This window comes from Caloenas nicobarica, chromosome 3 (assembly GCF_036013445.1).
Source record: "Caloenas nicobarica isolate bCalNic1 chromosome 3, bCalNic1.hap1, whole genome shotgun sequence".
Taxonomy (NCBI): Eukaryota; Metazoa; Chordata; class Aves; order Columbiformes; family Columbidae; genus Caloenas; species Caloenas nicobarica.
Window position 1 is genome coordinate 35,479,870 of NC_088247.1, and position 26,860 is coordinate 35,506,729.

At 37.1% G+C, this 26,860-nt stretch overlaps 1 protein-coding gene across 1 annotated transcript in view; it reads left to right on the forward strand.

Moving 5' to 3' along the window:
* BCKDHB (branched chain keto acid dehydrogenase E1 subunit beta) overlaps positions 1 to 26,860 on the forward strand; it is a 116,668-nt gene that overhangs the window by 26,540 nt on the left and 63,268 nt on the right. The window contains exons 6-8 of the mRNA XM_065631180.1: positions 1,268 to 1,376; positions 9,869 to 9,966; positions 13,384 to 13,494. Of these exons, the coding sequence (XP_065487252.1) occupies positions 1,268 to 1,376; positions 9,869 to 9,966; positions 13,384 to 13,494 (318 nt within the window). The remainder of the gene's footprint in view (positions 1 to 1,267; positions 1,377 to 9,868; positions 9,967 to 13,383; positions 13,495 to 26,860) is intronic.

The window sequence follows — 26,860 nt, forward strand, 5'->3', positions numbered from 1 at the left end:
TAAGCAGTAAATTAACATGTCTGTAGTTACATGGCTTTTTTTTTCTTTAAACAAGTGCTACAACTAATGTGTTCAGTCAGAGGGGGGCACTTCTAACGTCACAGCTATAAAAATGTTTGCTAGTAGACTTCACACTGCATGTGCCAGCTCTTTGAGATCTCTGGGATGTAAATTTGCTGGTCCTTCCAATTAGAGGAAATTGAGCTCTTAGGTTCTGTTTTCATTGAAACTCTGATAATTTGGTAATTTTGTGTTCATAATCAGCATTGTCTTAAATCATCCAAAATTAATTCTTCTGTTGGCAAATCAATTGTACTTTTTCCTTCCAAGTACTCAGATTACGTCTGGAGGCCTTACTTAGTTTTCTCTTTGCTTGATAACAATTTCAGGTATTTTTTGTTCCAAATTGAACAAATTTCAGGCTTCCACCAGACCTTACCACTCTGTACAACTACCTGAAAGGAGGTTGTAGCATGGAGAGTGTTGGTCTCTTCTCCCAAGTAGCAAGTGATAGGACGAGAGGAAATGGCCTCAAGTTGCACCAGGGGAGGTTTAGATTGGGTATTAGGAAAAAATTCTTCATGGAAAGGGTTGTCAGGCATTGGAAGAGGCTGTTCAGGGAAGCGGTGGAGTCACCATCCCTGGAGGTGTTTAAAAGGCATTTAGACGAGGTTCTTAGGGACATGATTTAGTGCTGGAGTTAGGTTATGGTTGAACTCTATGATCCTGAGGGTCTCTTCCAACTGAAATGATTCTATGATAAGCAAAGAGAGTCAACTTTAAGTAGCTCTTTCCTTTTTTAGTTTTCAAAACTTACTGGACTAAGACCGAATACCTTCCAGGCCTGCTTAGGCAAATCTTTATCCATGCAGCTGAGCATCACTCAGCTGAATTTCTTTGTCATACATCTACAGCATTTTACTAAACGAACATATATATATATATTTACGTTTAATCTGACTGACTTTCTTCTGTTCCTTCTACCTCAGAATGTTATTGCTAAGATGCTAGTTCTACCTTATCGAGGGAGGCCATTAGTATTTAAAACACGATGTAGAAGGGAACTATTCAAGCCTCATCAGTGAACAAAATAAAATTCAATATTCGAAGTGTGTGTTAGTAACATAGCTCTGATGTTAATTCACTTTGCAAGAACTCCTCAATCTGTACATAGGCTTATTTGAAGCAAATTATTGCTTGATTTTTAATATTAGTTGAGAAGCTTGTAGCAGAATTACACTTTAACCATTTAAAAATATTTTTACAGATTGTTATTCCAAGGAGTCCTCTTCAGGCCAAAGGATTGCTTCTGTCATGCATAGAAGACAAAAATCCCTGCATATTCTTTGAACCTAAAATACTTTACAGAGCTGCAGGTAAATATTTATATGCTGTATTTTTCAATAAAGCAACACTTTTTTTTTTCCATGTATGTTGACAGTCACAGCTAAAGCAATACTGTAGCAGAAGTCTTGACTTGTTTTGTCTCCAGTTATGTTTGGGGCTGTGTTTTTAGAGGAATTGTGAGAACTGAATAAGATCTCTAAATTTGGCTGCACATATGAACATTTACAATCTGCTTCATGCTCAGTTAACTTTGAAAATGGGATGCTTTGTACAGTCTTGGTTTAAAAAAAAAAGAATAGAAATAAGAGGCGTTATTCTTTATCAAATTGCAATATATATTTGATAGAAGTTAAACTGCTTTCTTTTTGATAACTCTAGATACTAAATTAAGTTTTGAGATCGGTTTTTACTTTTCCAAAAGACTTGAACATCACCATTTTCCCAAAGTTAAAATGTCTTTGAAGTGCTTAATTTCTAAAAATCTTGAAAGTCTGCCCCCTTAGATTTGAGTCTTATGTGGAAGGAAGTGTGATTGCCATTACTTTTTTTTCATTTGTTTTAGAGGCAGTGAACTTTCTGCGTCAAAGAAGTTTTAACAGCTATCGTTATAAGTAACATATAAGAACAGAGTAATGTGAAGATGATAGTGCTGTAGTTGGTTGTAAAAATTAGTTGTTGGATTAGAGAAACTGGATTGAGAATCGATAACAGATGTAAACAACTTTTGCATGTGGAGATAGGAAGAGTGATTGGGTGAGCAATTGATAAAACAAGAATCAAGCCATCACTTCAGTGTTTCTGTCATATAGCCTTATGTACCAACTATGCTTGAATCTGTCAATCCAGTTTATAAGTTGACTTTGTGTATGGACTGAAGTTGAATGAAGGACAAAGTGTTTGTATTTTACTTTGGACCTTTTAACAGCATTTTTGCGTCAGTGCATCCATTTTCTTAGTAAATTTATCCTCTTCCTAGAGAAGAGAACTGAAGAATAACAAGTGGAAGATTTAGAAAGTAGACATAAAAGCTACAAAAAAAAAAGAATAACTCAGGAACAAATAGGATATTTACTGGGGAAACCGTTCATTTGCTTTTATATTTTCAAAAAAGACCCAGCAATATATTTTTTTTGAAGTTCAACTATTTTTAGTGTGATGTGGTGTACGCAAAGGGTATTGCATTCCTTAAGTTCAGTGTGTTTTGAGACCTCACTGAAACTTAGCAAGAAATACTTCTGACCGTTCATTTAAATGAAATAGTTTGGAAAGTGAACTTGAGTCTTAGAGTCCTGTTAAACAAAGAAAAAAATGGAAGTTTAATATACCTGTGTCTTTAAAACAAACTTTTTTTTCCCCTCCCAATGTTTGTAAGTCACAAGTACAGACTGTAGAGTTAGTAAATTCTTGCTTTCATAGTGGAATGATGGGCTGCACATCAATATTGCACAGCTTTTGTGAATATAGGGAGGTTTCTATGCTTGAGGAGATGACTTTTAAAGCAATTGCTGGATTGTCTAGTGAACATTATTCAAGATTTCAATTGCAAGGCTGATTTAAGTCATACTGAAATAGTAGTTAATGTGGTTTAAGTGCTGGTCAGTAAACAACTGCAGCGTTGCTGCAAGATGATGTTGGTAGTTTCTCAAAGACGATGATTTCCTCCTGCATTCTGTGGCCTGATTTTCAGAGACATTAACTACATTTGTCTTATTTTCTAAGAACAGTTAGTGATCTAGGCTGAAATTTATAGTACATTTATAGTACATTTGTGTCAACATGTGACGAGGATGATTGTGACAGGTAACTTCTTTCATTTTGAGACAATTTTGAGTGGACTTTTTATTATTTCTATAATACAAAGCAAGAATATTATGTGGAAGAGTTTCGATATTTCTTTTAATTTAAAGCCTTTCCCTCTGGCCTCATTAGTTCCTATTCTTAACTGTTTAGCTGTCCTTTGTGGGTTGGGGCAGCTTGTACTGGAAGAAGACGGATGTCTGGGAATTTCTTCCAGAAAATTAATCTCTCTTAAAGTTCCTTCTTAGGCTGCTGGACTTGGTCAGGGTTTTTTGCAATTCCACCATATAAGTGAAGTGACCTAGTGAATTCAGAAATGGACCAGGATCATCATGATTGTTTTTGGGTCCAGAGGCAGCCGCGATGTGACACAAGCCTGATAAACAAGAACAGGATAAATGGTGGAAAGAAGAATCTTGAAAATGCAACTGTCTTGTGTTTCGAGTAGAGCAAATCTTTATAATATCCCATATGAGTGTGTTGATTCTAGCAGAAGAAGATAGTACTGATTCAGAAATTTGCTTACACAGGAAGCTTGAACTGTGTATGTATTTCTTGTCTCGTTCCATTAGTGTCTCAAAATACTACATGGTCTTCCTAAGGCTGGGAACATGCAGGCTTTCCAAAATAAGAGACAAAATGGCATCAAATGTCCTCTGTTGCTTTATTTATCTCTATTTTTTTTTTGGTGGGGGGGTGGAGCACGGTGTGAGGAGTTATTGCATTTTATGAGAAACTTCCAATTTGATATATTTTTAGGAGAAAGACAAGATAATAGTATAATATGGTGTAAGACCTCACCCAAGATTTGGGACCTCTTTGTTCCAGACAAAAACTCATTTTCTTTATTCCATGGTGAAGGCTAAGGCATTGAATAATGAAATTATATTGCCCCTACCATAAAATATTTTTTCTTCTAACTTCATGTGAATAGACATATTTGTTGCAGAGAACTTTATGACCCATGTTGCAGTGGGTGTGGAGGTATTTCATTGAAAAATTAAGGTGTCAAAGATGATAATAGAAAGTAGTATTTTCTATCCATAAAATTAATGTAGGCATTTGAGCTTCATCATTCTCCTCTAATGGAATTTTCTCCCTATGAGGCCTCTAAATAATTATCTGTGATATTTTGTTCAGAGTTGTTAGTATCTTTGACATTCCAGATGAAAATAGCCCGTACATGGGATAGTCTTTAAAACATTATGTATCTGTCCTTGTTCTCCTTGTTCATGGGGTTTGAAGCTTGTGATGCTTTGTTTAAAACAAACAAACAAAACAAGACAACCCCCCCCACACTACACTCCAACCAAACAAAAAACTATGCCCTCTGCTTTTGCTCCCAGGTGTTGCTATTATGGTTGAAATTAGCTGTTGGATGCTAGAGGTGGAAGATAATATGTATCTGGCTTAGGATGTATAACCTGAAGTTGCTTTTTGAGAATGTTAAGCAGGCTGCCAGGTCATTACTGTTTTATGGAAACTCTTATGCAGGACCAACCTTGTGATTTTGTATCTGATGCACACCTCCAAGGAGCTATATAGACGCACCCATTTCCTTCAAGGTGTTGTTGAGTTTTTTCTTGTTTATGGTTTTTGTTTCTTTTTGCTTGTGGATGTCAGGGCAGGTTTCTCAAGATTGAAGCACAGATTTTTTTCATAGCAGTGAAGACGTAGGAAAAAAAAAGAAGGATCTTTGTGTTTCGAAACAAAAGTCTGATCCCCAATGTAAATCAGAGCTGTAGCACAAAATATTTCAATGTGACTGTCACATGGATATTGTGATTGCTTTTTTTTTTTGAACAATGATTTTAGCTGGATGTCACCCCAAATGAACACAGATTTGCTTGTATGCTTATGCAGACAAGAGGTAAAACTAACCATGTGATGACATGAAAATTCATTTCTGTGTTGATGTTTGCTATTCAAATATGCCTTTGCTCATACAAGGTACAATAATAAAATTAGGCCTTAACTCTTCACTGTAGTCATCCCTGGGAGAAAGGTGGATATTGATGCAGAGTTGCCTTAAGTTTACCACATTCACACTGTGGTGAACTGAGAAAAGACAACTTCCAAAATGAAGAACAGCTTTGCAAGAACATTTTGAAAACATTTTCCAGTTGATTCAAAAAGTATCCCATGCCTTAGATATCCAAGAGCCCTAATAACACCAACATCAAAAGGAGGGAGTGGACTTAAAGCTAAGATCTCAAACTTTGCCTGGCTGTCTGAATAGTTAAGTTTTAAAAGTTAGAGGAGAACTCTCTATTTTGTTTGAATGAAATATGGTTGATAAGTTTCATATTCTGCATTAGCTCGGATATGCAACCACTTTGAAATAGTCCCTATATACAGCTATTTGTGTTTATGTATAGGTATGTTTGTTATCTCTGTACATATGTATGTTTATATAGATATGAATGTATGTAAGACAAATGTCATGAAGCAGTAACTAGATCAGAAAAGAAGTATACTTAGCATAGTAGAGTTGTAGCAGTAATTGAAGATTTCTTCTTCCCATACTCTGTAGCAGCACAGTGTCCAGCTGTGACTGTTGCTTTTGCACAGTCACTCTGTTTTCTAGCAGTTTGTTTAGCAGGACTTGCTGTTCCTCAGTGTGCCTGGGCTCCTTGGAATGCTCACCCTTACTCTTTGTTTACTTGCTTGGACAGTTATGGCAGGGCCACCACTAGCTTGGTTTATATGGATGTGGAGGTGGAATGACAGCGTTTCTCCCCCCTGGACAGGTCTTTTCCTTTCACAGCTCTGCAGTGGATGATCTCAGCCAGTCTAGCAGCCCCACATGGTTCCCCCCAGAAGACAGAACAGCCTTTCACTTGCCTCACTCCAGCCCCTGCCGGTAGCTGGTGTTTGGGACACGTGCTGTTCCCACCCCAGCAGCTGGTGGCGGAGACCCCACTTGCTCTTGTAGCTCACACCGCAGGCCCAGGGTGTCTGCACCCCAGTTTGAGTCCTGCTGCTGGCCCAGTGTCTTGTCTTCTCATGCTGGTCTCACCAGCAGCTGGCACTTAGTCTTTGCAGCACACACCCCTACACAGGATGGGACTTCAAAAGAAGCTGGGCCTGACCACCATGGTGAGGCACAGGGCTCAGTCAAACACACTGACCGGCCCTGTTTCATGTGCACCAAGCCCCTTCTATAACCCTTTCTGTTCCCCACCTTGTTCCTCCCAAGCCCCTTCCCCTTCACATCCCCTCATGAGCTGGTGTAGTTCCATGCACCCCCTTCAACACACTAGGCCCTCAGGTTTGTGTGCTTATCAGTTGCAAAGTCCTCTTTTGCCCATAGTTTCTTGGTAGCCCTCACTTGGTGTGTCTGACCGGGTTTGTTTCTTGTCTTTGTCTCTATTTGTCTTCAGGTGTGTGTTTCTGTATATTTTGTTTATAGCTTCTTTTTCTTTATCATTGCATAGGACAAGGTCTTCCATCAGATAATCTTACTGAAAGAAACACTCCTACATTCCCCATACTGTTATCCATAAGTGGCACTGCCTCCCTCGTCATTTGTTGGTTAGGCTTGTGTCCCTGCACGTTGCTCCTTATGGCTTCTCCCTCTTCCTATTATCCCCTTTTGCATTGAAAAGATCCTTGTCCAGACACCCTTAAAGGACCAGGAGAGAGCTCTCTGGCCACATAGCCTTACAGTGGTCATCAGAACTTTTCTGTATTTTAGTTTGTTTGATATAAAATTAGAAAGGACCAAAGAAGTGTAAGCCTTTTTGGGTAAAAGTCGACAGCTAAATATACAAATAGGCATATAGAGAGGAAATTCTGTTGCTGGTTAATTTATGAGATTTTAGTGTTATTGAAAGTGCCATGGTGATGTCCCCCTAAATGTCAGAGATACTAAGAAAATATCTGATTTTAAAAGAAAAAGGAGGCTTTGATTTATAAAAAGTAGTTAACAGCCTGTGCAGTGTCAAGAGCATATAATGATTATGAATCAAAGGACAAGATGAGTCACTTTGACATTATCAGGTTTAGACATCTTGTGGAGAACCTACTCTGTTTTTTGACCTTTTCAGTTTCATTTAATTGTACTATATATGACATTGGTGGTGTAGAAATAAATATGACTTGCATCAGTGGTTGTTATAGAGACAAGACAGGTAAGATGAGAAAACACATGTTTTCTTTCTGCTGTTTAGGTTGCTCTTTTAGAAAAACCAACAGATGGTGCAGCCTCTTAATATTAACTTGCGATGGCCCTTGTCCTCTGAAAATTACAACTTCTGGTGAATTTTTTATTTGATATCTGTATTTTAAATATTTGCTTTAAAATATTTTATTTATGTTGTCAGTAATAGATGAACGAACTACTATGTATAAACACGATTGTCCTCGTTTGGTTAATTATTATTGAAGAATATGCACAGAGTAATTTCATATGCTACTTTTCATCATTGTTAGTGGAGGGAGGAGTTTTTGCAAAGGCGTTTGAATAAAATCCTGCCCAATCTGGACTTCTCTCTAAATTTTTGACAAGCTGAATTTTGCATTTAAAAGTGTCAGGAATTCTAGATGAGCTCATCCAATGGACATCTTCTTGCAGAATGGTTTAGCTGCAGTTTTTGTAATAGTGTATTTAATTTCCCAAAGTGGATAAAACCATTGCAGAGAGAAAGCTCTTTTTGTATCATGTACACCTTCCTGTTCTTCCCCTGGTTCATTCCACTGTCACTACAAATCCCTCTCATTCATGTTGCTTGCCTGGGTTTCCACTGGCATCTTTATAAGGTTCTTGTTCTCCAGGTTTCATGTAGATGACAATCCGCTGAAAAGGACAGTTACGCAATGCCAATTAGTAGAGCTGTGGGTTTCATTGTCTTTCAGGATCTTTGCTTTCTTTTGCCTGAGGGTTCTTCCAGTGTGCAATATCTGCAGAAGCCTGGGCTGCTTCACTGTCAACCAGTAATGTGCGATGTACAAGAGCTGGATGTGTCTTTCCCCTCTTTCACTACCCTATATTCCTTTAGCTGCTTGTTATTTGAAGAAATGATTACAGAAAGACACCGATATTTTAATACATAATACAAACTTTGCAATGAGATCTGATCTTGTGCTATGTTTAAAAGCACCTTGTGTTTAAAATCCAATTTTTATTCTTTTTTCCTTGATTGATTGGACCTGTGTCTTGAATTATACTGAAAAAAGAGCTCCTGTTCTGTTTTTAGGAAGAATGATTTAGTTAATATGTATGTCTCCTCTGAGATATCTCTAACAGAAGCACAGGCAGAAACTTTTTTACTGTGAGGGTGGCCAAACACAGGAACAGGTTGACCAGAGAGGTTGTGGTGTCTCTGACCATGGACATACTCAAAACCTGGCTGGATATGGCCCTGAACGACCAGCTCTAGGTGACCTTCCTCCGAGCAGGGGGCTTGGACAAGGTCATCTCTAGAGGTTGCTTCCTATCTCAGCCATTCTGTGATTCTGTGAAATTTGTAGTATATAAATACTGACCAAAAAAAAAAAAATCTACTGTAATTAAAAAAATATTCGCTACTTGATTTATTGAAAAGTTATGTCTATAACTTCTATGCCAGGAAAAAACCCTAGGTCATTCTACTTGTATTGGATCTGCCGTAACAATAAAGGAAAAAAAGAAAGCATTTCATTTCTCCTTCTGGTGTGTCTCAGTAGAATTCTTTATCAAGAAGCAATTTTGTTCAGCAGAAGCTCAATAACTGTTTTATGAACTATGAAATATGTTAACAAAAAAAGTAGAGTACCACCTTTGTAAATCGGTTTTGTGTATTTAGGAAGAGTTGAGTAAGATTTTTTTTTTCCACTTATCTCTAGAATTTATTTTAAGGAGTATTATTTGACTTACTAGTGCATAGACAAGTTCACCATTAGACCAAACAGTATTTATTTTAAAATATAATGTATGAGTATCTTTTATCACAGCTTTATTCACAAAACCAGTCAATGCATAGTGCATTGGAGTGCAACTAGTACAACTGACCTAGCACGTTTCCATCTGAAAACTAGTAAATGGGTCTTAAGTTCAGTGCAACCACCTTACATTTCTTGAAAAGAAAGATGCTTAATTTTTGTCTGCTCTCTCTAGTTACATATTTTTTGGTAAATAGATAATTTTTTTCAAAGCAAAAATATTTAGACTAATTTAAAACTACCATGATCACAAGTTCTTGCTGACACTTTCTGTGTAGGTTCTGAAACCTTTTTCCCTCTATTTAGACATAAAACTGTGGGGCAGTTATCAGGAGATATCAGGAGGGCACGGACACAGCTTTTACTTCTTGTCTGAATATTGAAGTATCATTTCAAGGCTCTCTTGATGCTTACTAGAATTAAACGCAGTGGTTACTTGAGATTTTTTTTTTTCAGTGTCCATCTCCAAATTTGGTGCAGTGTCCATCTCCAAATTTGGTGCTGATATTTTGACCTGGAGTACGGCAGGACTTATTACTATCGCTGTTGTGTATATGTGTACCTTATTGCCGTGGTATATAACATAAATTAAACACTACACTGAATGTGTTTTTAACAGTATAATTAAAATATTTTTAGTTACAGCTAAACCTTTGAAATAAAGGCTAATACTCGATGTGATTTTGGTGTATTATTTTAGATGGCATTAACATCGAAGAAACTTTTTAGTGTATATTTTTATGGGATAATATTGAATAGTAAAGGAATGTAATGCTTATTTTTCCCTTTTTTATTTATTCAGTGGAACAAGTTCCAGTGGAGCCCTACACCATTCCACTGTCTCAAGCTGAGGTGCTGCAGACGGGCAGTGATGTGACACTGGTGGCTTGGGGCACTCAGGTCAGTCCTGCTCCTACAAGTTACTTGTCATCTAGCAGAGCCTGGGCTAAGGGTTAGGTGCTGTTTGAATAATGTTGCATTCAGGTGCCAGACAATAAACCGCGTGCATCTTCCATCACTATACGCTTGAAGAAATGATTACCAGTGTTTATATGAAACCTGCTTTTTATTGTATAAGATATTACTCATTTTCGGTTGAAGCTGATTTGACTCTGGAAATGTGGAAGAGGTGCCAGTGCAGGAAGCTAATATTTTATCCATGGTTATGAAAGCAATACATTTAAGAATGGGGCACTGGGATGTGAATGCTGGGTTGGGCAATGGGAGAGTTCAAAGTACTGTGCTGAAAGAAAAGTACGGATTTCTACTGCGTTCTAAAGTGCAGTCTGGAGTTCCCTGTACACAGAGGGTTAAAATCCACTGAATATTTAATATGAATTGGGATCAATATAGTTTTGATTCTAACAGTTATATTTCAAAGCTGTTCAAGAATACGACTGGACACCCCTCCACCCCAAATTAAGATATGCAAATATTGAAAAATCTGGTAAAAAAAAAAGTTTGTTTTTTAAGAATTATAGAAAAGAAATTTGAATCAAATTTGGAATTACCAGAAAAATATTTTTGTTGCCTTTAATCTATAATTAAGAAAATTGCCGTTTTCCCAGCCCAATTATATCTGAGAAGCTTTTAGAGGAACAAGTTTGACAACATTTGTCACAAGAATATTGAATTGATCTCTGGGCTTGTGCCTTTATTTTCTTTTTCCTCTTTTTGTTTGAAACCTGTAATCTTCAGTCCTTTTCTGCAGTAGTTTCATTGTCCTCAGACTACTTGATCTCCTTTATATCTATGATTATTCCTACTAGTCTCTGATACTTCAGTATTAAATTATGGACTCCTTCAATATCTTTGCTTGTACTTGTTTTCCCAGCAGAAAACAGTTTCTATAGTTCTGTGTTCACTTTTGAAAGTGTAAATTTTTGCTCTGTTTAGATCACAGAATTACAGAATGTTAGGGATTGGAAGGGACCTCAAAAGACTACATAGTCCAACCCGCCTGCCGGAGCAGGAACACCCAGATGAGGTTACACAGGAAGGCGTCCAGGCAGGTTTTGAATGTCTTCAGAGAAGGAGACTCCACAACCTCCCTGGGCAGCCTGTTCCAGTGTTCCGTCACCCTCACTGAGAAGAAGTTTCTCCTCAAATTTAAGTGGAACTTCTTGTGTTCCAGCTTGAACCCATTACCCCTCGTCTTACTGTTGGTTGTCACCGAGAAGAGCCTGGCTCCATCCTCGTGACACCCAACCTTTATATCTTTATAAACATTGATGAGGTCACCCCTCAGTCTCCTCTTCTCCAAGCTAAAGAGACCCAGCTCCCTCAGCCTTTCCTCATAAGGGAGATGCTCCACTCCCTTAATCATCTTTGTGGCCCTGCGCTGGACTCTCTCCAGCAGTTCCCTATCCTTCTTGAACTGAGGGGCCCAGAACTGGACACAATATTCCAGATGAGGTCTCACCAGGGCAGAGTAGAAGGGAAGGAGAACCTCTCTCGACCTACTAACCACCCCCCTTCTAATACACCCCAGGATGCCATTGGCCTTCTTGGCCGCAAGGGCACAGTGCTGGCCCATGGTCATCCTGCTGTCCACCAGGACCCGCAGGTCCCTTTCCCCTACACTGCTCTCTAATAGGTCATTCCCCAACCTATACTGGAACCTGGGGTTGTTCCTGCCCAGATGCAAGACTCTACATTTTCCCTTGTTTCATTAAATTTTTCCCTGCCCTACTCTCCAGCCTGTCCAGATCTCGCTGGATGGCAGCACAGCCTTCTGGCATGTCAGCCACTCCTCCCAGCTTGGTGTCATCAGCAAACTTGCTGATAGTACACTCAATTCCCTCATCCAAGTCGTTGATAAATATATGGAATAGTATTGGTCCCAGAACTGACCCTTGAAGTACTCCACTAGATACAGGCCTCCAACCAGACTCTGCCCCATTGACCACGACTCTCTGGCTTCTTTCCTTCAGCCAGTTTGCGGTCCACCTCACTACCCAGTTGTCCAGTCCACACTTCCTCAGTTAGCTGTGAGGATGCTGTGGGAGACGGTGTCAAATGCTTTGCTGAAGTCAAGGTAGACCACAAGATGAAATCTTAGTGTTCATCATATTCCCCAAAATTGACTTAGTGAAGTAATGGCTTGATAGCTGGCTGTGAAGATTTAATAATATCCTGAGTTTACCCAGTAGGCAGTAGTGCAGAGAGGACTTGGAGTGATATCCTTCAAAAAGCCCATGTACTTTGGAGCTTGGAAAATGTAATCATGTTGAGAAATTCTTTTTTCCCTCATATTTCATGAGCAAATAATTTTTGCTGCTATATTTGTGGAGTATAATTTGAGTTGTAGTCAGAACAGTTGTTATTTTCTGTGTTGGAGCATTTGTTTGCTGATGTTTGTTTTAGGGAAGCCAATGCTTACAATACATTTTGCTTAAAAGTGTCAAGATATAACTTTGAATGTAGTGTTGTTTTCTTCTCAGTTCATATCATACATTATGAAAAGAATGCTAATAGATGTGGATTGTTTTACATCTACTTCAACAAACTTACTTATGCTGCTAAATTCATTCCATGACTGGTGGATAGTGAATAGCATGTATTCTAATTCAGTACAAGCCTCTTGCTAGAGGGGAATACTTTTTTGTTTTAGTAAGATGTTAATTATAATCATCAGATAATGCAACATTTATAGTGTCGGTATTGAACTGCATTGGAAGACCAGTGAATGGTCACGTTGTCATATTGTTGCCAATATGCTTTGATTATGGGGGTCAGGACTTCATGTTTACAGGTAAGTTTTTTTATGTGGTACTTAGTATCTCTCCTAACTGTTCATTAGATAATGCTTGGAGATGATCACTTGCTAATCTATTGTACTTTCAGTGAATTGTAGTAAGTGTAGTTACTAGGGCTATTTTTGAAAGTTTGTAATGCTTCTTGCAGAATTTTGTGTGACTGCTACATCGAGATACATTACTCAGATATATTATGTCTTAGTTTAGTTACAGTCCTAAAAAACCCCCTTATCCTAAACCCAAACTGACTACAAATATAAAATAGTGTGGCCTGATGCTGTTCACACAAAGATACTTCTTTAGAAAGCAACAGGGTTTTTTTTAGCAAGAGTTCATTGAAGTTAGTTTTTGAACTGGTGCTGAAATACTAGGCATAATATAAATAGTAAACAAGAAGAAAGAACTGAGTAATAAATGCTTATTAGATTACTAAATAAAAAAGTTTCTGCTAAACATGCAGGTAATATATTAAATCACTGCTTGTATTCAGTATGTGTAATTCAGTATATCTTAAAAAGAAATTAAGTGTTTACTTAGTGATAATATGTTGCCTTTTCAGGTACATGTGATCAAAGAGGTGGCATCCATGGCTCAAGAAAAGCTTGGTGTGTCCTGTGAAGTTATTGATCTGAGGACCATCTTACCCTGGGATACAGAGACTGTTTGTAAGGTAAGGAAATGATGCTTGTTAATTTAAAACCACAATAAACAGATAACCATAGGGCTGAGAAGAGCTATTGGCTTGAAAAAGGTGTGTGATTCCATCAAGTACCTTCGCTGCCTGCAGTTTCTAATTTAAGGCAATATGGTATCAGATATACAGCTCTACAGATGTTTAAATAGGGCAAATCAGGCACAGCTCCTTATCTGACTATATATAGGTATCTGGAGTATCTTAATCCTGTAGACAAGTGTTTTGTCATTCTGTAGTCGCTCAGTAAAGGATTTGCTCTTGGTCAGGTAAAGTATAAACATTAAATGTGATAAAGGGAAAGATGAGCCATTGGTCTGCTACTCTATGGCAAAGCTTGTATTTGTCCACAATGTGAATTTTACTGTTGTGTTTGTCTGAGGGACTGCCAGCGGGACTGGATGGAACAGACTCTGGGAGGAAAGATCCATGTTGAGTGTCTGCCATTGGCAGTATCCTAGTGTCCGGTTGTGGATGTATAGCAAGCTCTGTACTTACGTGCATAGCTATGTGTTGCTTCGTGTAAGTTTGAGCTTCTCAGTTCAAGTGTTTTCAGTGTTTGTTTGCAGTGTATTTCATATTACTTGGATATACTTTCTGTCTTTTAAAAATGAAATGTCTTGAGTTGTCATCAATATGAAGAGAAATTTTGGTAGTAATAAATCCTTTACAGTCTCTTCTAGACAAGTAAAATTCTTCCATTTTCTTTTAGCTAAATATTTTTTTCTTTAAAGATTTGAGCTGTCATTTGATGAAAACAAAGCATCTCTTTGAAAGAGCGGTTAAGTCTGTTTCATTGGATTTGACCTCCACTGAAATGCTATGGGGAAAAAAAGTAGCTTTACTTAAAAAGTGCAAAGCTTTAGTTGTACATTGTTTTGCAAATTTGTACTTTAGATATTGCATGAAGGTTTTCACCTTATCTTCCACCCTGAACATCTTGTAAGGTAACTGTGGCATAAATAAAAAGATGGAACAGATTAACAGACTTAAAGCAACAGGTCAATGGGCTTACTATTGAGAATTAAAAGTGAGGTATTCTGATAGAAATGTAGTGCACATTGCCTAGGCAGTTCAGCTATTTATTATAATAAATACCAAATAGTAAATGTTTTTAGTATTGGTCTTGTCTTACTATGATTGCAGGTTGGCCAGTCTGATGGGAGAAATGTTCAATTATCTTCTTCCGTAGATCTTGTCTGTTTTGCTCAGCTGAAAATAATTAATGGTTTACATTTGATACTATGCAACACTGAAACTTCTAAATTTGTATCCTGGACAGCTTTTAAGGTAATCTCCAACAGAAATAAGTGGAAGTGATAGTTGTAGCTGCTTGCTGGAGCCTCAGGCCAAGAGAAACTGTGTGGTGCACTTGCTGTAGACAGCAACGGCTCTCAGAGGCTGCTCAGGTGATGGGACTTGCTGTACTTCAGTTATAACTTTCCTGAGATGTCAGTGTCAATGACCAAGAAAGAGTGGTAGAAAAATTGGCTGTGCCAGAGAAAGTCCTCAGCTGTCCATTTGTCTGCTTAAGTAACTCTTCTCAGGCTCTTAATAAATGAGATTGATTCTACTCCAGTCCGGCCAATAAGCAAATCACCAGCTGTTACAGGGCTGCCCTTTGTCTCAGACTGTTAATTATGTCAGCCTCAATAAATCTCAGGCTGATTTTTTGTTTTCCCTCATCTTACATATATGCTTGAAATATATGGCTATCACCTCCTTGCCCTGTTGGATGCAGAGGAAAGGGATGGTGTATGTGATGTTTTGCAACCTTATTGCTGTTCTGCTTGTGTTGGGATGCAGGGTCTTCAGCTGGTGGGAGTCTGACTGTGATCGTATGAGAGCAGGACTTTGGGTTTAGATGAAAAAACACATCCCTCAGTTTTACTACTGGAAGTGGTGTCCTTGGTGATCAGTACAGGCTCTTACTTGTATTATAGTATGGTTGTAGCATGGAGGGTGTTGGTCTCTTCTCCCAAGTAGCAAGTGATAGGACAAGAGGAAATGGCCTCAAGTTGCACCAGGGGAGGTTCAGATTGGATATTAGGAAAAAATTCTTCGTGGGAGGGTTGTCAGGCATTGGAACAGGCTGCCCAGGGGAGTGGTGGAGTCACCGTCCCTGGAGGTGTTTAAAACACATATAGATGAGGTTCTTAGGGATGTTTTAGTGACAGTGCTAGGTTAACAGTTGGACTGGATGATTTTAAAGATCTTTTCCAACCAAAACGATTCTGTGATTTTAGTCCTTGGCCTGCTGCCACTTTCAGCCCCTGCACATGCACATCTCTGTTCACGTCTTTCATACCAACCTTAACACACCTGTTAAAATTCTCCATGTTATTTTGATTCTCCTGTCTGCTGGCTCTTTCCAGAAGGTGAGGAGCCTTATCAAGCTTCTTGCAGGCTGTGTGATTGTTCTAATCATGTACCTAACATTTGGGTTCCTTATATTCCATATGGGTCAGTGTCATTCCTTTAAAGGAATTGAATTTTACAGAAGTTGTATGCATTTGCCAGTCTAATATGTTTTACTCTGCAGGCTAAGCATAACTTACCCAAGAAATGCTGCATTTTTATAAAGAAATAATCTGTGAATTTTCCTTGTCAGTCCATGTAATTTTAAACAAAATCAAGGACCCTTCATGGTTGGTGTTGGGGATTGGGCACACCTCATAACCTTAATTGTTAGTATCTTTAGAAATGAAATTACTTTAACACTGAAGTTTTCAATGCATCTATTTCAAAATGAGATGCTTTACTTAACTGGAAATATATGCAACTTTAGGACTAATTTGACAGCTGTGGTGAAGGCATGAAGAAGGATAGGCTGAAATGGTTAGTGCTGTGGAGATGAGAAGTAATATGTCAAAATTTTCACTGCAAATCTAACTGCCTAGTCTGCTTTTTGTAACTGTTTCTATATAGAAAATTACGTCAGCAAGATACATGTTTCATAAAACTATGAGAAGTTATACTTCACAACTGCCACCAGAGGCCTCTTTTTAGCCAAGTTAAGCAGCTGCATTGACTTTGCATTTCTCCTATGAGCATGTTTATGATATATAGCTCTGAGTGAAACATAAATAAACATAAATAATATAGTGAACATCAATAAGAATTGCTGCCTAATTGTACTGATATTTTCTTTGTATTTTTAAGATTTTGAGATTATGTTCAGTTTTGAAATAGCTCAGCATTACTGCCCTGGTTAAAGCCTCCAACCATTTAGGGACATGGTTTAGTGCTAGAGTTAGGTTGTGGTTGGACTTGATGATCCTGATGGTCTCTACCAATCGAAATCATGCTATGATTCTATGATTTATCATCTGCATGAAAAGGAGATGAGAGTGCACCTGCCTGGAGCAGAGTGCCATGGGCTTTGAATGGATCCCAACAGTAGTTGAAATCTTCTTTGGTACAATTCCTGGATGGGTAAATGTGCAAACAGGGTCTAGATAGTTCTTTCGTCAATCATCAGATGTCTAAGAATGAGTATTGAAGTTTGAGCTAGGTACAGGAGCTCATAGAGCTTTTCTAGAGAAAGGATATCTCACGAGGGTCATTCATCCCAGCTATTTCAGCAGCCTATTTTGGGATGAGATAAATTGGCCTCTGGAAACGTCTTGGTTTAGAAGTTAAAAAAAAAAAGTTAGGGGAGCCCTGATTGATGAGTGTACTGTAAAGTCAGGTGAGATAAATTGCACCCTCATTCCATAGCCGAGATGTCCTTTCTGTCAGCAGTAGGTGTCATAAGCAGCTGGCCTGTTTAAAAAAACATCTGTCTTTGCTAGAATAAAAGTAAAGAATGTGTGTGTTTGTATATTTATATAAATATATTTTTATATAAGGCTTCATTACTATTTAACTTGGGAAAACTTCTTGTGAAAGACATCCTTCCTTACTTAAAGGCAATAGATACAAACAGTCCTTGCCCCTGAAAAGTGATCTACTGTGTTTCAAGATTCTCTAGCATTCTTAAAAAATTGCTTACCTATACCTGCTCTGGATCAAGAGAAATCATTGATTTTATAGGCTGACAGCTTAAAGACATACAAGAAATATTTTGCGTTGCTTAAGTTAGTTTAGACCTGTATTTTATACTTTGTTGCTTTTCACAGAAATCCAGACAGGTAAAAAAGTGAAACTACATAAAACTTAGTATATTCCTTAGTTGTCTATATTCAATCAAAATTTTAAATTTTGAACACATTTCAAACTGCTGAGACTGTGACTGCTGTGCATATGTTGTTTGACAGGCTCAGTACTGCGAAAGCTTGATCTGATGTCTCTCTGAGATTTATATTTGACTTTTCATGTGCTTAGAAAACTAACTTCTGAAAGGATTATTTTTTCTGAATTTTATGAAGTGTTTGTTCCAGAGAAGCTTATTTAACATCTTGATTTTTTGTTTTCTTTGGAGGATAGCAAGGACTGTTTTTAATATATCACTTACTTTCTGCTTATGCTTAGGTTTGAGCTAGTGTGCTTGTATGTCGTGATCACTTAAACTTGGACTGTTCTGAAAAGATTCAGATCGCACTGAAGGCGTCACTAGTTGAATGTACCAGATTTTGATGCCTTTTGCACTGCATAGCTTTTTAATAAAGCAGCTTTCTAAAGTTGAAGATGGGAACCCAGGACCTTTTCCTTTTGGAGAGTGCTCTCCTTGCAGGAACGATCACATTCCCTTTTAATTTCTCTCTTACTGTTTTCTGGTGCTTATTCTGTGTGATTTAGACTAATAACAGCAATAGAATCTGAGCAGGCTGATCCCTCAGTTTATCCTATAGTTTGCCAGCAAGGTCACACCTCAGGGAGATGGAAGATGATTGGACTAGAGAACCCATGTGCTGACAAGACATTGAATCCAGGTCTTGCACCTCTTGAACGTGTGCCCTTGCCACCATCTCTAATGGGAGAGCTGAGTAGCTCCTAAACTTTTGTCCCCAGGGCCATGTGACTTTGCTGTCAGTTCAATGTTAGCAGATTATCAGTGTGCTCAAAGCACACTTCAGTCTCTGAAGGATATAGTTGTGGTTGCTTAGGCAGTGAAACCTAAAGGGTTGTATGTATGAGCCGTATGCTCCTTTCATCATGCCTTAGTTGAGAAGCCTGGATCCACTGCAGACTTGATGCAATGAGTGTCTTAGCCTGCTGTCTTTGTGATCTGCTTTTGTGCTCATGTCAGGTATCTTTTTGCTCTCTACACAACATTGCAATGTGATGTGATGTACTGTGGGATACCTGAGTGGTTACATGCAGTTATTTTAGGTTGTTGACCTGAGCAAGTGTTTTAAACTCTTATTTTAGGACATTTTTGCTCAGTCGCCATTGCCACTTCAGCCGTATGGAAACAATGCAAGATCTCAGTAGTGTCATACAGCTGTCTTCATTTATAAATCTGTTCCTAAAAGGAAGAAAAATGGTTTTATTTCTAACTCATTTTTCATCATAGAGGTTGGAGATTTCCTTTACAGAGGTGGAAGCAAGCCTTTTGCAAGGCAAGTCCATCAGCAATTTACTTTTATTGAAGATAGAAAGAATTTTATATACATTAAAACCACACACTGATCTGTAATATTTCTAAAGGCTTTCACAAGAAAAGTGGAATAGATTATACAGCTTGTGTGTGCATACAGCTCAAGTATAGTGCTTCTGCATGAGACATGATGCAGTTCTTTGTGCTTTACCTCTAGAGGATTGAAAATGAAACCAACATCAACTCCCAATATGTAGCTGAATAGATCAATATAAAAAGTTGTGGTTTTATGTGTTAGAGAAGTGACATAAGCTTATTCAAGGAGTATGTGCTGCCTTTCCTTCCTCAGGAAACGTAACAGCAAAGGCTGTTTCTAGATTATTGAGACTCTTGTCTGTATGCACATTCTCAAAGCATTATGTCATTTCATGGACCAGTGAAAAATTTGGTAAGGCTCTTGTTTACTTTGACAATCTTCACTGATTTCTGATTAAAGCTCTTGCTTTATTCCCCAGGGCTGGAGTATGAGTGATACAGTGGTTATGATTCAAAGAGAGAGGAGTTAGCTGTCCACAGAGTGGATTACTTTTTTTTCTGAGAGAGAGAACGCATTCCCTGTGCTTATTCTAATATCAGCATCCTGCTTCTCTGTGTTTAATGCACGTATGAAGGAGCTGGGATCAGGAGTGATCTCTCCCCTTTATACCTTCAACTGCAAACATGAACACATGAAATTAATGTGCTTCTCAACCTGCATTGCTTATAACAAAACCTCTGCCTTGACCATGCTCTACTGACTCTCCAGCTGTTGCATGTGCATCCAGTCGTCTGCATCTAGTGCAGCCACAGTGAAGATGTCAGTTCCTATCCAGGCAGGTGACACTTCCCTACTGCTTGATTGATCAGCTGTGTTATTATTGGAAGGCTAAACGATCATAAAGGGTGCTGCTCAAGAAACAGAAACATGAGATGTATATGAAATATCTATAAAATTCATTACTTTATAACCTACAAAACTATTTAAAGATACTTTTTTCTCCCTTTCAGAAATAAATTAAATTTTCAGACAAAACTTTTTTCTGCATTATACTTAACAGACTTGCTTGGAAGCTTTGGAGAGATTAGGCTATGTGGATTTTTCTGTATGCGAACTTGTGGGTGGTGTGTTATTGATTAAAAAACAAATGGCACACTTCCCAGTGCTTCACTGGTCACATTCAGGGTAAAATTCTGTGGTTGTAGTGTCTTTTATATTGAAATGCATGTGTTACTGGAAGTGGGAAATCTACCTCAGGATTAAGTACTCTTAAGGGATTGTGCAAGTTATTGTATTTCATTCACCCTGAATTGAGCTGAGCATGTTATTTAAACTTTAAATTGATTAGTATCAATCTGCCATTTTCACTTTTGGAAGTGAAAGTTTGCAAATGCACAGTTTTTTCTTTTCGTATTATTTAAATGGCAAGTATTTGCCATGCATAATGATGATTTCCATTTATTACCTAATTAGTCGTATCTTAACTTTCTCTGAACTGTTGCTGCTGTAGTGCAAAGAAATGCTGAGAATTATTCCTTCATGTCTTAGTAATAAAAGCACTGTAAACTGAACTACAGTATTGAGGGCTTGTGGGTAACCGTGAGCCTGGATAACTGAATTTGACAAGAAAATAAGTGTCTTTGCAGAAACGATTTATGGATTGACATTATCAATGGTAGTAATTCTGAATCTGCTTCTTTAAGCCACTGTACTACAGACAAGTGAAGGAGGTGGATGTTCTGGGCACTTGGCGTTGCTTTGCTCTTCTCTAGGAAAGGTTCTTCAGACCTCCCCATGGAGGTCAACATCAATGCTTGGCAGGCTGGAAAAACATCTGCCCTCTCGCTGGAAAGAGCGAATCTGAGCAAAAGAGAACGCAGCTGCACTGGGAGCCAGTGGGTAACACAGCTTGGGGAGCAGGTCAGGGCAAACTCTGTGCCTTTTTTCCCATTGAGGCTATTTGATGGGAGCAGTTTCTACAGTGTATATTAGAGCTCTCTCCTTAACGCACAAGTGGCATTTTTGTCACCCGTTGTCATTAAAGTGATTGAATAATTGTTGGTAGTAGATCCTTGGTGTCCTATATTTAATAGGCAGCATGTCCTGGCAGAACTATTGGTCTAACAGTTTGTTGTTCCCATTACTTTAAGTTTACTTCATCTAATTGGACTGTGAATAAAGGAAAATCAAGATCAGCGAGCCTGATGTGGGTTTTTTATTCATTAACTGCACTCAGCAGGCATTGAACTGTACAATTGTAATGCAGGTATCCTGGAATCAGATTTATGTTTCTTGGCTCTCTGTTCTCGATCTTTTGCCATTTTACATGTTGCTCCTTGGATTTCTTACTGAATGGATCTTGTACCTATAAAATGTGATTAAAGTTGTACTTCTTGCATGATGACAGTTAACTTTGTCACTGTTTCCATAAGAAACTTGTGTCTTTTGGTCTTGTAGTTTCAGGTTGCTAGAGCATGCTGTGGGCTGTTGCTTGGCTTCCAGAAGCAGAGCACTGGAACCAGCTTGCAGGCGGTCATTTTAAAGTTATGAGAGTGTTTAACCATTTTAGAAACGAGTCGTTATTATCTTTTGCTCTTTGATATTTCAAGAAAGCTTTGAATGTTTTTTGTTCCTCTGCATCTTGTTGTTTCAGGGAAGTACCTCAAAGCTGAGGTGTTTGTGTATGTATAGTTCTGTTTTCTCCTCCCTCTCAATATAACAATGTTCTCAATCTTTAAATTCCTCTGTCTGGTTTTCTTGTATGTATTGATAAAGAGAAAGAGTCTAATTATTGAAAACCTTGCTTAAATAGATAAAAGGCATTTGTGTGTTGTTTCTGTTAACATTGAGTATAGTGCTGATGATGTAGTCTATCAATTCCTCAGGAAACCTTTTCCCTTTTGCCCGCATTCCGTATTACAAGCTTCAAATTTAAAGGCACTTATGTAAATAAAAGAGTAGTGATGCGTAGTCTATAGTTAGAAGCTATTTTATAGCTCAAATATTTTTTTAAAATATTTTTTCCTTTGCAACTGGTGCTGGTTTAATTCTAATGGAAGTTGGGATGAAGTTTCACCATGGTAATCATGTATGAATCATTCTTCCATAGAGATAATTATTACTTCTCTACAGTATTACCTTTCTTTAAATGTCTGTAGCTATTTATCCTGCTATTATCACTTAGTTGAGCTAGCTACTTTTTTAAACTAGTTTTTTAGGATTCAGATGCTATAGATTCTCATTGTTTGTGCATTATTAACCTTTACCCCAAGAGAATGTAATTTTAATATTTCTGCAATAATTTTGTAATGTTTAATGCTGAGATTTGTGATGCTAAGATTTATTCTGCTTTTTACTGAGTTATTGTGTAATAGCATGTGCATTTATTAATAGCATAATGCATTGTATTTGGCTTACTGTAAGTATTTTTCTTTTCACAATGAGATTTCTCTGAAGGCAGTCTGAAATGCTTATAATTCAAACACACACTGCATAGACTATGTAGACTGCAAAGATTTCCAAATGTAAATGTTGTTTTAATAATAAAATCTTTATTTTTCACTAAGATATTTACTCATTTTTTACCGAAGGTCTTAGAGCTGTGCCATGTAGGATGACAGGTTAAATGCTCACTTGAATAGATATATTAATTAGACTTAGTTTTCATTATGCTGTTACTTTTTCCAGTGCTACTAATGTGGGACTGGACAAACCATTTACCTGCCCCTCTATCTTTGTTCTGTGCTAAAGAGACCGTACTTATGGACTGCTTTCAGTTTTGGCCTGCCACACAACAATACTCACCAAAATCAAAGGCTTTCTTCTAAATAAACTCCGTATGTTCCACGATAACTTCTGTTGTTAAGCTACTATGGAGTACTCCTAAAATGCCCCAAATCTCTTGAAATTTTTTAGCCTGTTTGACTACCTCCCCCTGCAAATCTGGTGAGCTGAGTTAATGCACGAAATCCTCAATGTTTATTTACCTAATTGACTCATTATGATAGAAAACAATTATTTTCTTGTGTATTATTCTGTGTTATATATTTTTTTTAGATTAGTAAAGTACTGGAAGGTCTTAATCTAAAGCAATCTAAAATAACCATGTTAGGCATTAGAAAAATCTTTATTACTTTTAAAAATCAGGTGATGTGAGGAGAATCGTTCATTTGGCCTAAATGTCATGAAGAGAAGAGGCTGCCAGCATTATAAATACTTAGGCTGATATAATTTCAAGATCATGCAGTTCATTCTTCATTCCATTTGAACCATATATGAAGTATTTATCCATTTATCTAAGCAATAGTCTGTTTAAACTATTGTCACATTACTTAGATCAGCAGTGCAGTGTGCTGTAAGTTGATACTGTACTTTGGTTAATGTCTTGCAGTTTCAGACTTGTTATTGTTTACAGAGAATGCTAATCAAACTTTCCAGATGAGAAAACCAGTAAGTGGTGATTTATAACAGCTTGGTTACTGTATAATGCTCGTGCTGTAAGTGTGCATTATGATTTCTCCATCCAGCTAAAATATATATATACACACATGTACACACACACATACTGCCAGTTTTATTAAGTTTTTTGGTCTGCAAATGACAAAACTGTAAAACCATTCTTTTGGCCTGTGATCAAATGTTGCCACTGAGTACTAATCTATATCATATTATCACCTCTGGCATTTGTGATGCAATTACTGACATGGTACCTACATTTTAATGTTCACAATAGTACTGTGTTTGGAAGAGAACAAATTTCTGAAGGAAAAAGGGCTCAAATGGCTTTACTGCAAAAGGGGAAACTATTTTCAGTGTAAGAATAAGTGGCATCTATTTATTGTTTGCCAGTAAACCGTTCATTATTTTAGCACTAAAAGCAAAAGTTGAATTACTAATTTTTTCAAAGTTTTGAAAGAATCTCTTAGAAATCACAATTTCTTTAATAAATTTAGAAGGTGTGGTTCTTTCCTGTCTGCTTCTCCATACAGAGAAAAAGGAATTAGAGATGAGGAGAAAAAAAGAAATTTGGATAATTAAGAACAGCAATGTGACTTTTAGTTTCCATTTATTAGTGTTGAACTGTTTGTAATATGATGGCAACAATTGTTGTGCTTTAAAAAGACTGTGGAAACAATTAATTTCTAATTATCACTTACAGTGTTTTGTTGACATTGGAGAAATCTCTTTATGCGATCATTTTTTTTGGCTTAGGAATTAAGGATGTTTTAAATAATCGGTTGACTAGAGAAAAATGTGATTTTTTTTTTTTAAACCTTAAAAATACTGTGAGCAGTTTGTGCTAATATAGTCTTATAATTTTCCTATGAAAAAAACTAAACCTATCCAAGTAATCTGTCTGCCTTGTAATGTGTAAATTGTTCTTTGTACTGGAAAATCAATACATGTATGAAGTAGTTAATGTATTTGTTTCTGGGTATATATGAGTTTAGATTTAAAAACTATCATTGTGATTGATGTAGCTTTTTTGAAGTTAAAACTTAAAGATTTTGTTTGGTTCGTCTAATTACATTTACTTGCAGTAATGAAATGTTGCAAGATGTAGAGATTTTTTTGGTGGCAATTGCTTGGAGTAAGGGAAAAGCTAATATATGGAACCTTTCTTATTTTAGACATAACTTAGTATCATGCTGGAATTTGCGTATTACAAAAGATACATTTAGCTATATATTTTTTCTGTGACTTCCACTGTTGTCAAATTCTTAATAAGATTGTAACTTGTTTTACTTAAAGCATCATACTGTTAAGTAGTTTTCTGACCTGTATTTGTAATAAGTGATAGTAAAATACCAAGTTTTTTTTCAGTATTGGGAAAAGGTCAAAAGAAAGGTCACTGTAAAGTAGAAGTCAAGACTTACATTCCCCCTCCCTCCTGTGTTCCTTATTAATTTCATCTTTATTTCATTTTCACCTAAGTTAATGTCAGACCCAACATGATCGAGCAAGCCGATGATTCAGCACAGTACTGAGGAAACTGCTGGTGTGATGCTCTTTTAACCTGTCACCATATGCGTTCTTAAAGTACTGTTAATTTTGTGTACTTGTGCAAACTTACAAAGAAATAAAATATTTAGTGGTAATGCAGAAATGCTGATCTTTAAATAAGACTTTGCTAAATCTAAAAATATAAAATTGAGAGACTCAATGCTTTTATAACTAAACATCATTAGAAATGCAGGAGTATGTGAAGGAAGAGATTGTGCTTTTCATTAGTCAAGTGCCTTAGTTACAAGTCCTTTCTAACAAGTTATTTAGTTTCTTTGTGCCATCATCTTTTTATAAAATATATGTTAGTCTGTTCCTTTTCCTGTGTTGTCTAACATAAATATAACTTCATAGTTTTGAGCTTCCAGTAGCTTTTAAAAATATGGATTTTTTTAAAATTTAATTTTCTTTGAGGTGCTACAGTACAGCCACTTAGTCCCTTTTTCCACTTCTCTAAATTCTGCACACTAGCTGTTTAAAGCTGCTGTACCAATTTCTCTTTGAGGAAAATAAATGAAACAAAGGCTAAGCGAGAGTCTCTCTCTAAAATGGTTACATTTTACTCTGGAAGATTTTACCTGAGGTATCTAGAAACTCTGATAAAGTTGCTCATGAAAAGCTTTCTGCAAAAATAGCTCCAGAGAATATCAGAGAACACAGATTCTGTTATTGTAGTAACTTGATGAGGTTCTGTGAAGGGTAACTACAGAACTTTTCTTATTACTCTGTAAGAAAATGAAAATGTTGCTCAGAGTAGGAAAATAGAACTAGTCAACAACCACATTTTGTTTACCACCTATAATGCTGGGTAATTGATCTTCCCTCTGACCCTTCCACCACCAAACTGAGTTTTATAATGATCCATAGCCGATCTCCAGCTCTGCTAATTACTGCTCTTCAAGAATGAACTGACATTCTGGTCAATATTGTTTTGCTCAGTTGACAAGTTTGGTTATGCTTCTTTCATTGACATGCTCTGAGATGTACAAAGCTCCTTGGTATTTCCAGGGTTCTATATTTAAATCTTCTCTCTGGTCCACTGCATTACAGAGAGTGTGAATGAGGAGTTCTCTACAGGCATTTCAATCGTTACAGTGATGGAGAGTTGATTTTTCTGACTTGGAATGAGTGTTATTCAACAGCATTACATTAGGAAATCAAAGCTTCAGACAGGAAGGGCTCGTTAGTGCCTTGTGTGGTTCATAAGCCAACTTCAAGGTTTTCTGTCTGCATCATATCTACTATTGAACATAAAAACTGCCTTAGTGATTTGGAGAAAAATCTTTGTGTCAGTTAGACTATCATACTTCAAAGTGTTTAGAGTAAACACAGTGTCTCACATACGTTAATAATACATAATAATCGGAAAGTAGAGAACAAAGACTGTTATTTAGCAATATTCAGAACTCTGATGTGAATGGTTTACAGACTTTGATTATTTATTCTATCATTTACAGAAATGACTGCTGTCTCTTTTGGTTGATAAGCATATAAAGGCTTTAACACATCTTCTAAGCTATTGATCTAAGTGAAAAATGTTAAGGTCTGTGTATCACGTTGAATTTAGATATGAGAAACCAAAGAGTTGATTCTTTGAGGAATATACTCTTGATAAATAGGGAATATTTATAAAATCCTAATGCTTATAATTTGTTCATGCTGCTGACTCATGTTGATGGTACGGTGGTAGTACAATGGAAATATGTATGACAATTAATGGAAGCTGGCTGGTTTTCCTAGGTTACTTTCAGCTCATTAGGAGAGTCTATTTAAAAGTAAAGTATATTTCTTGATCTATATACAGATTTTCTTTTAGGTATGTT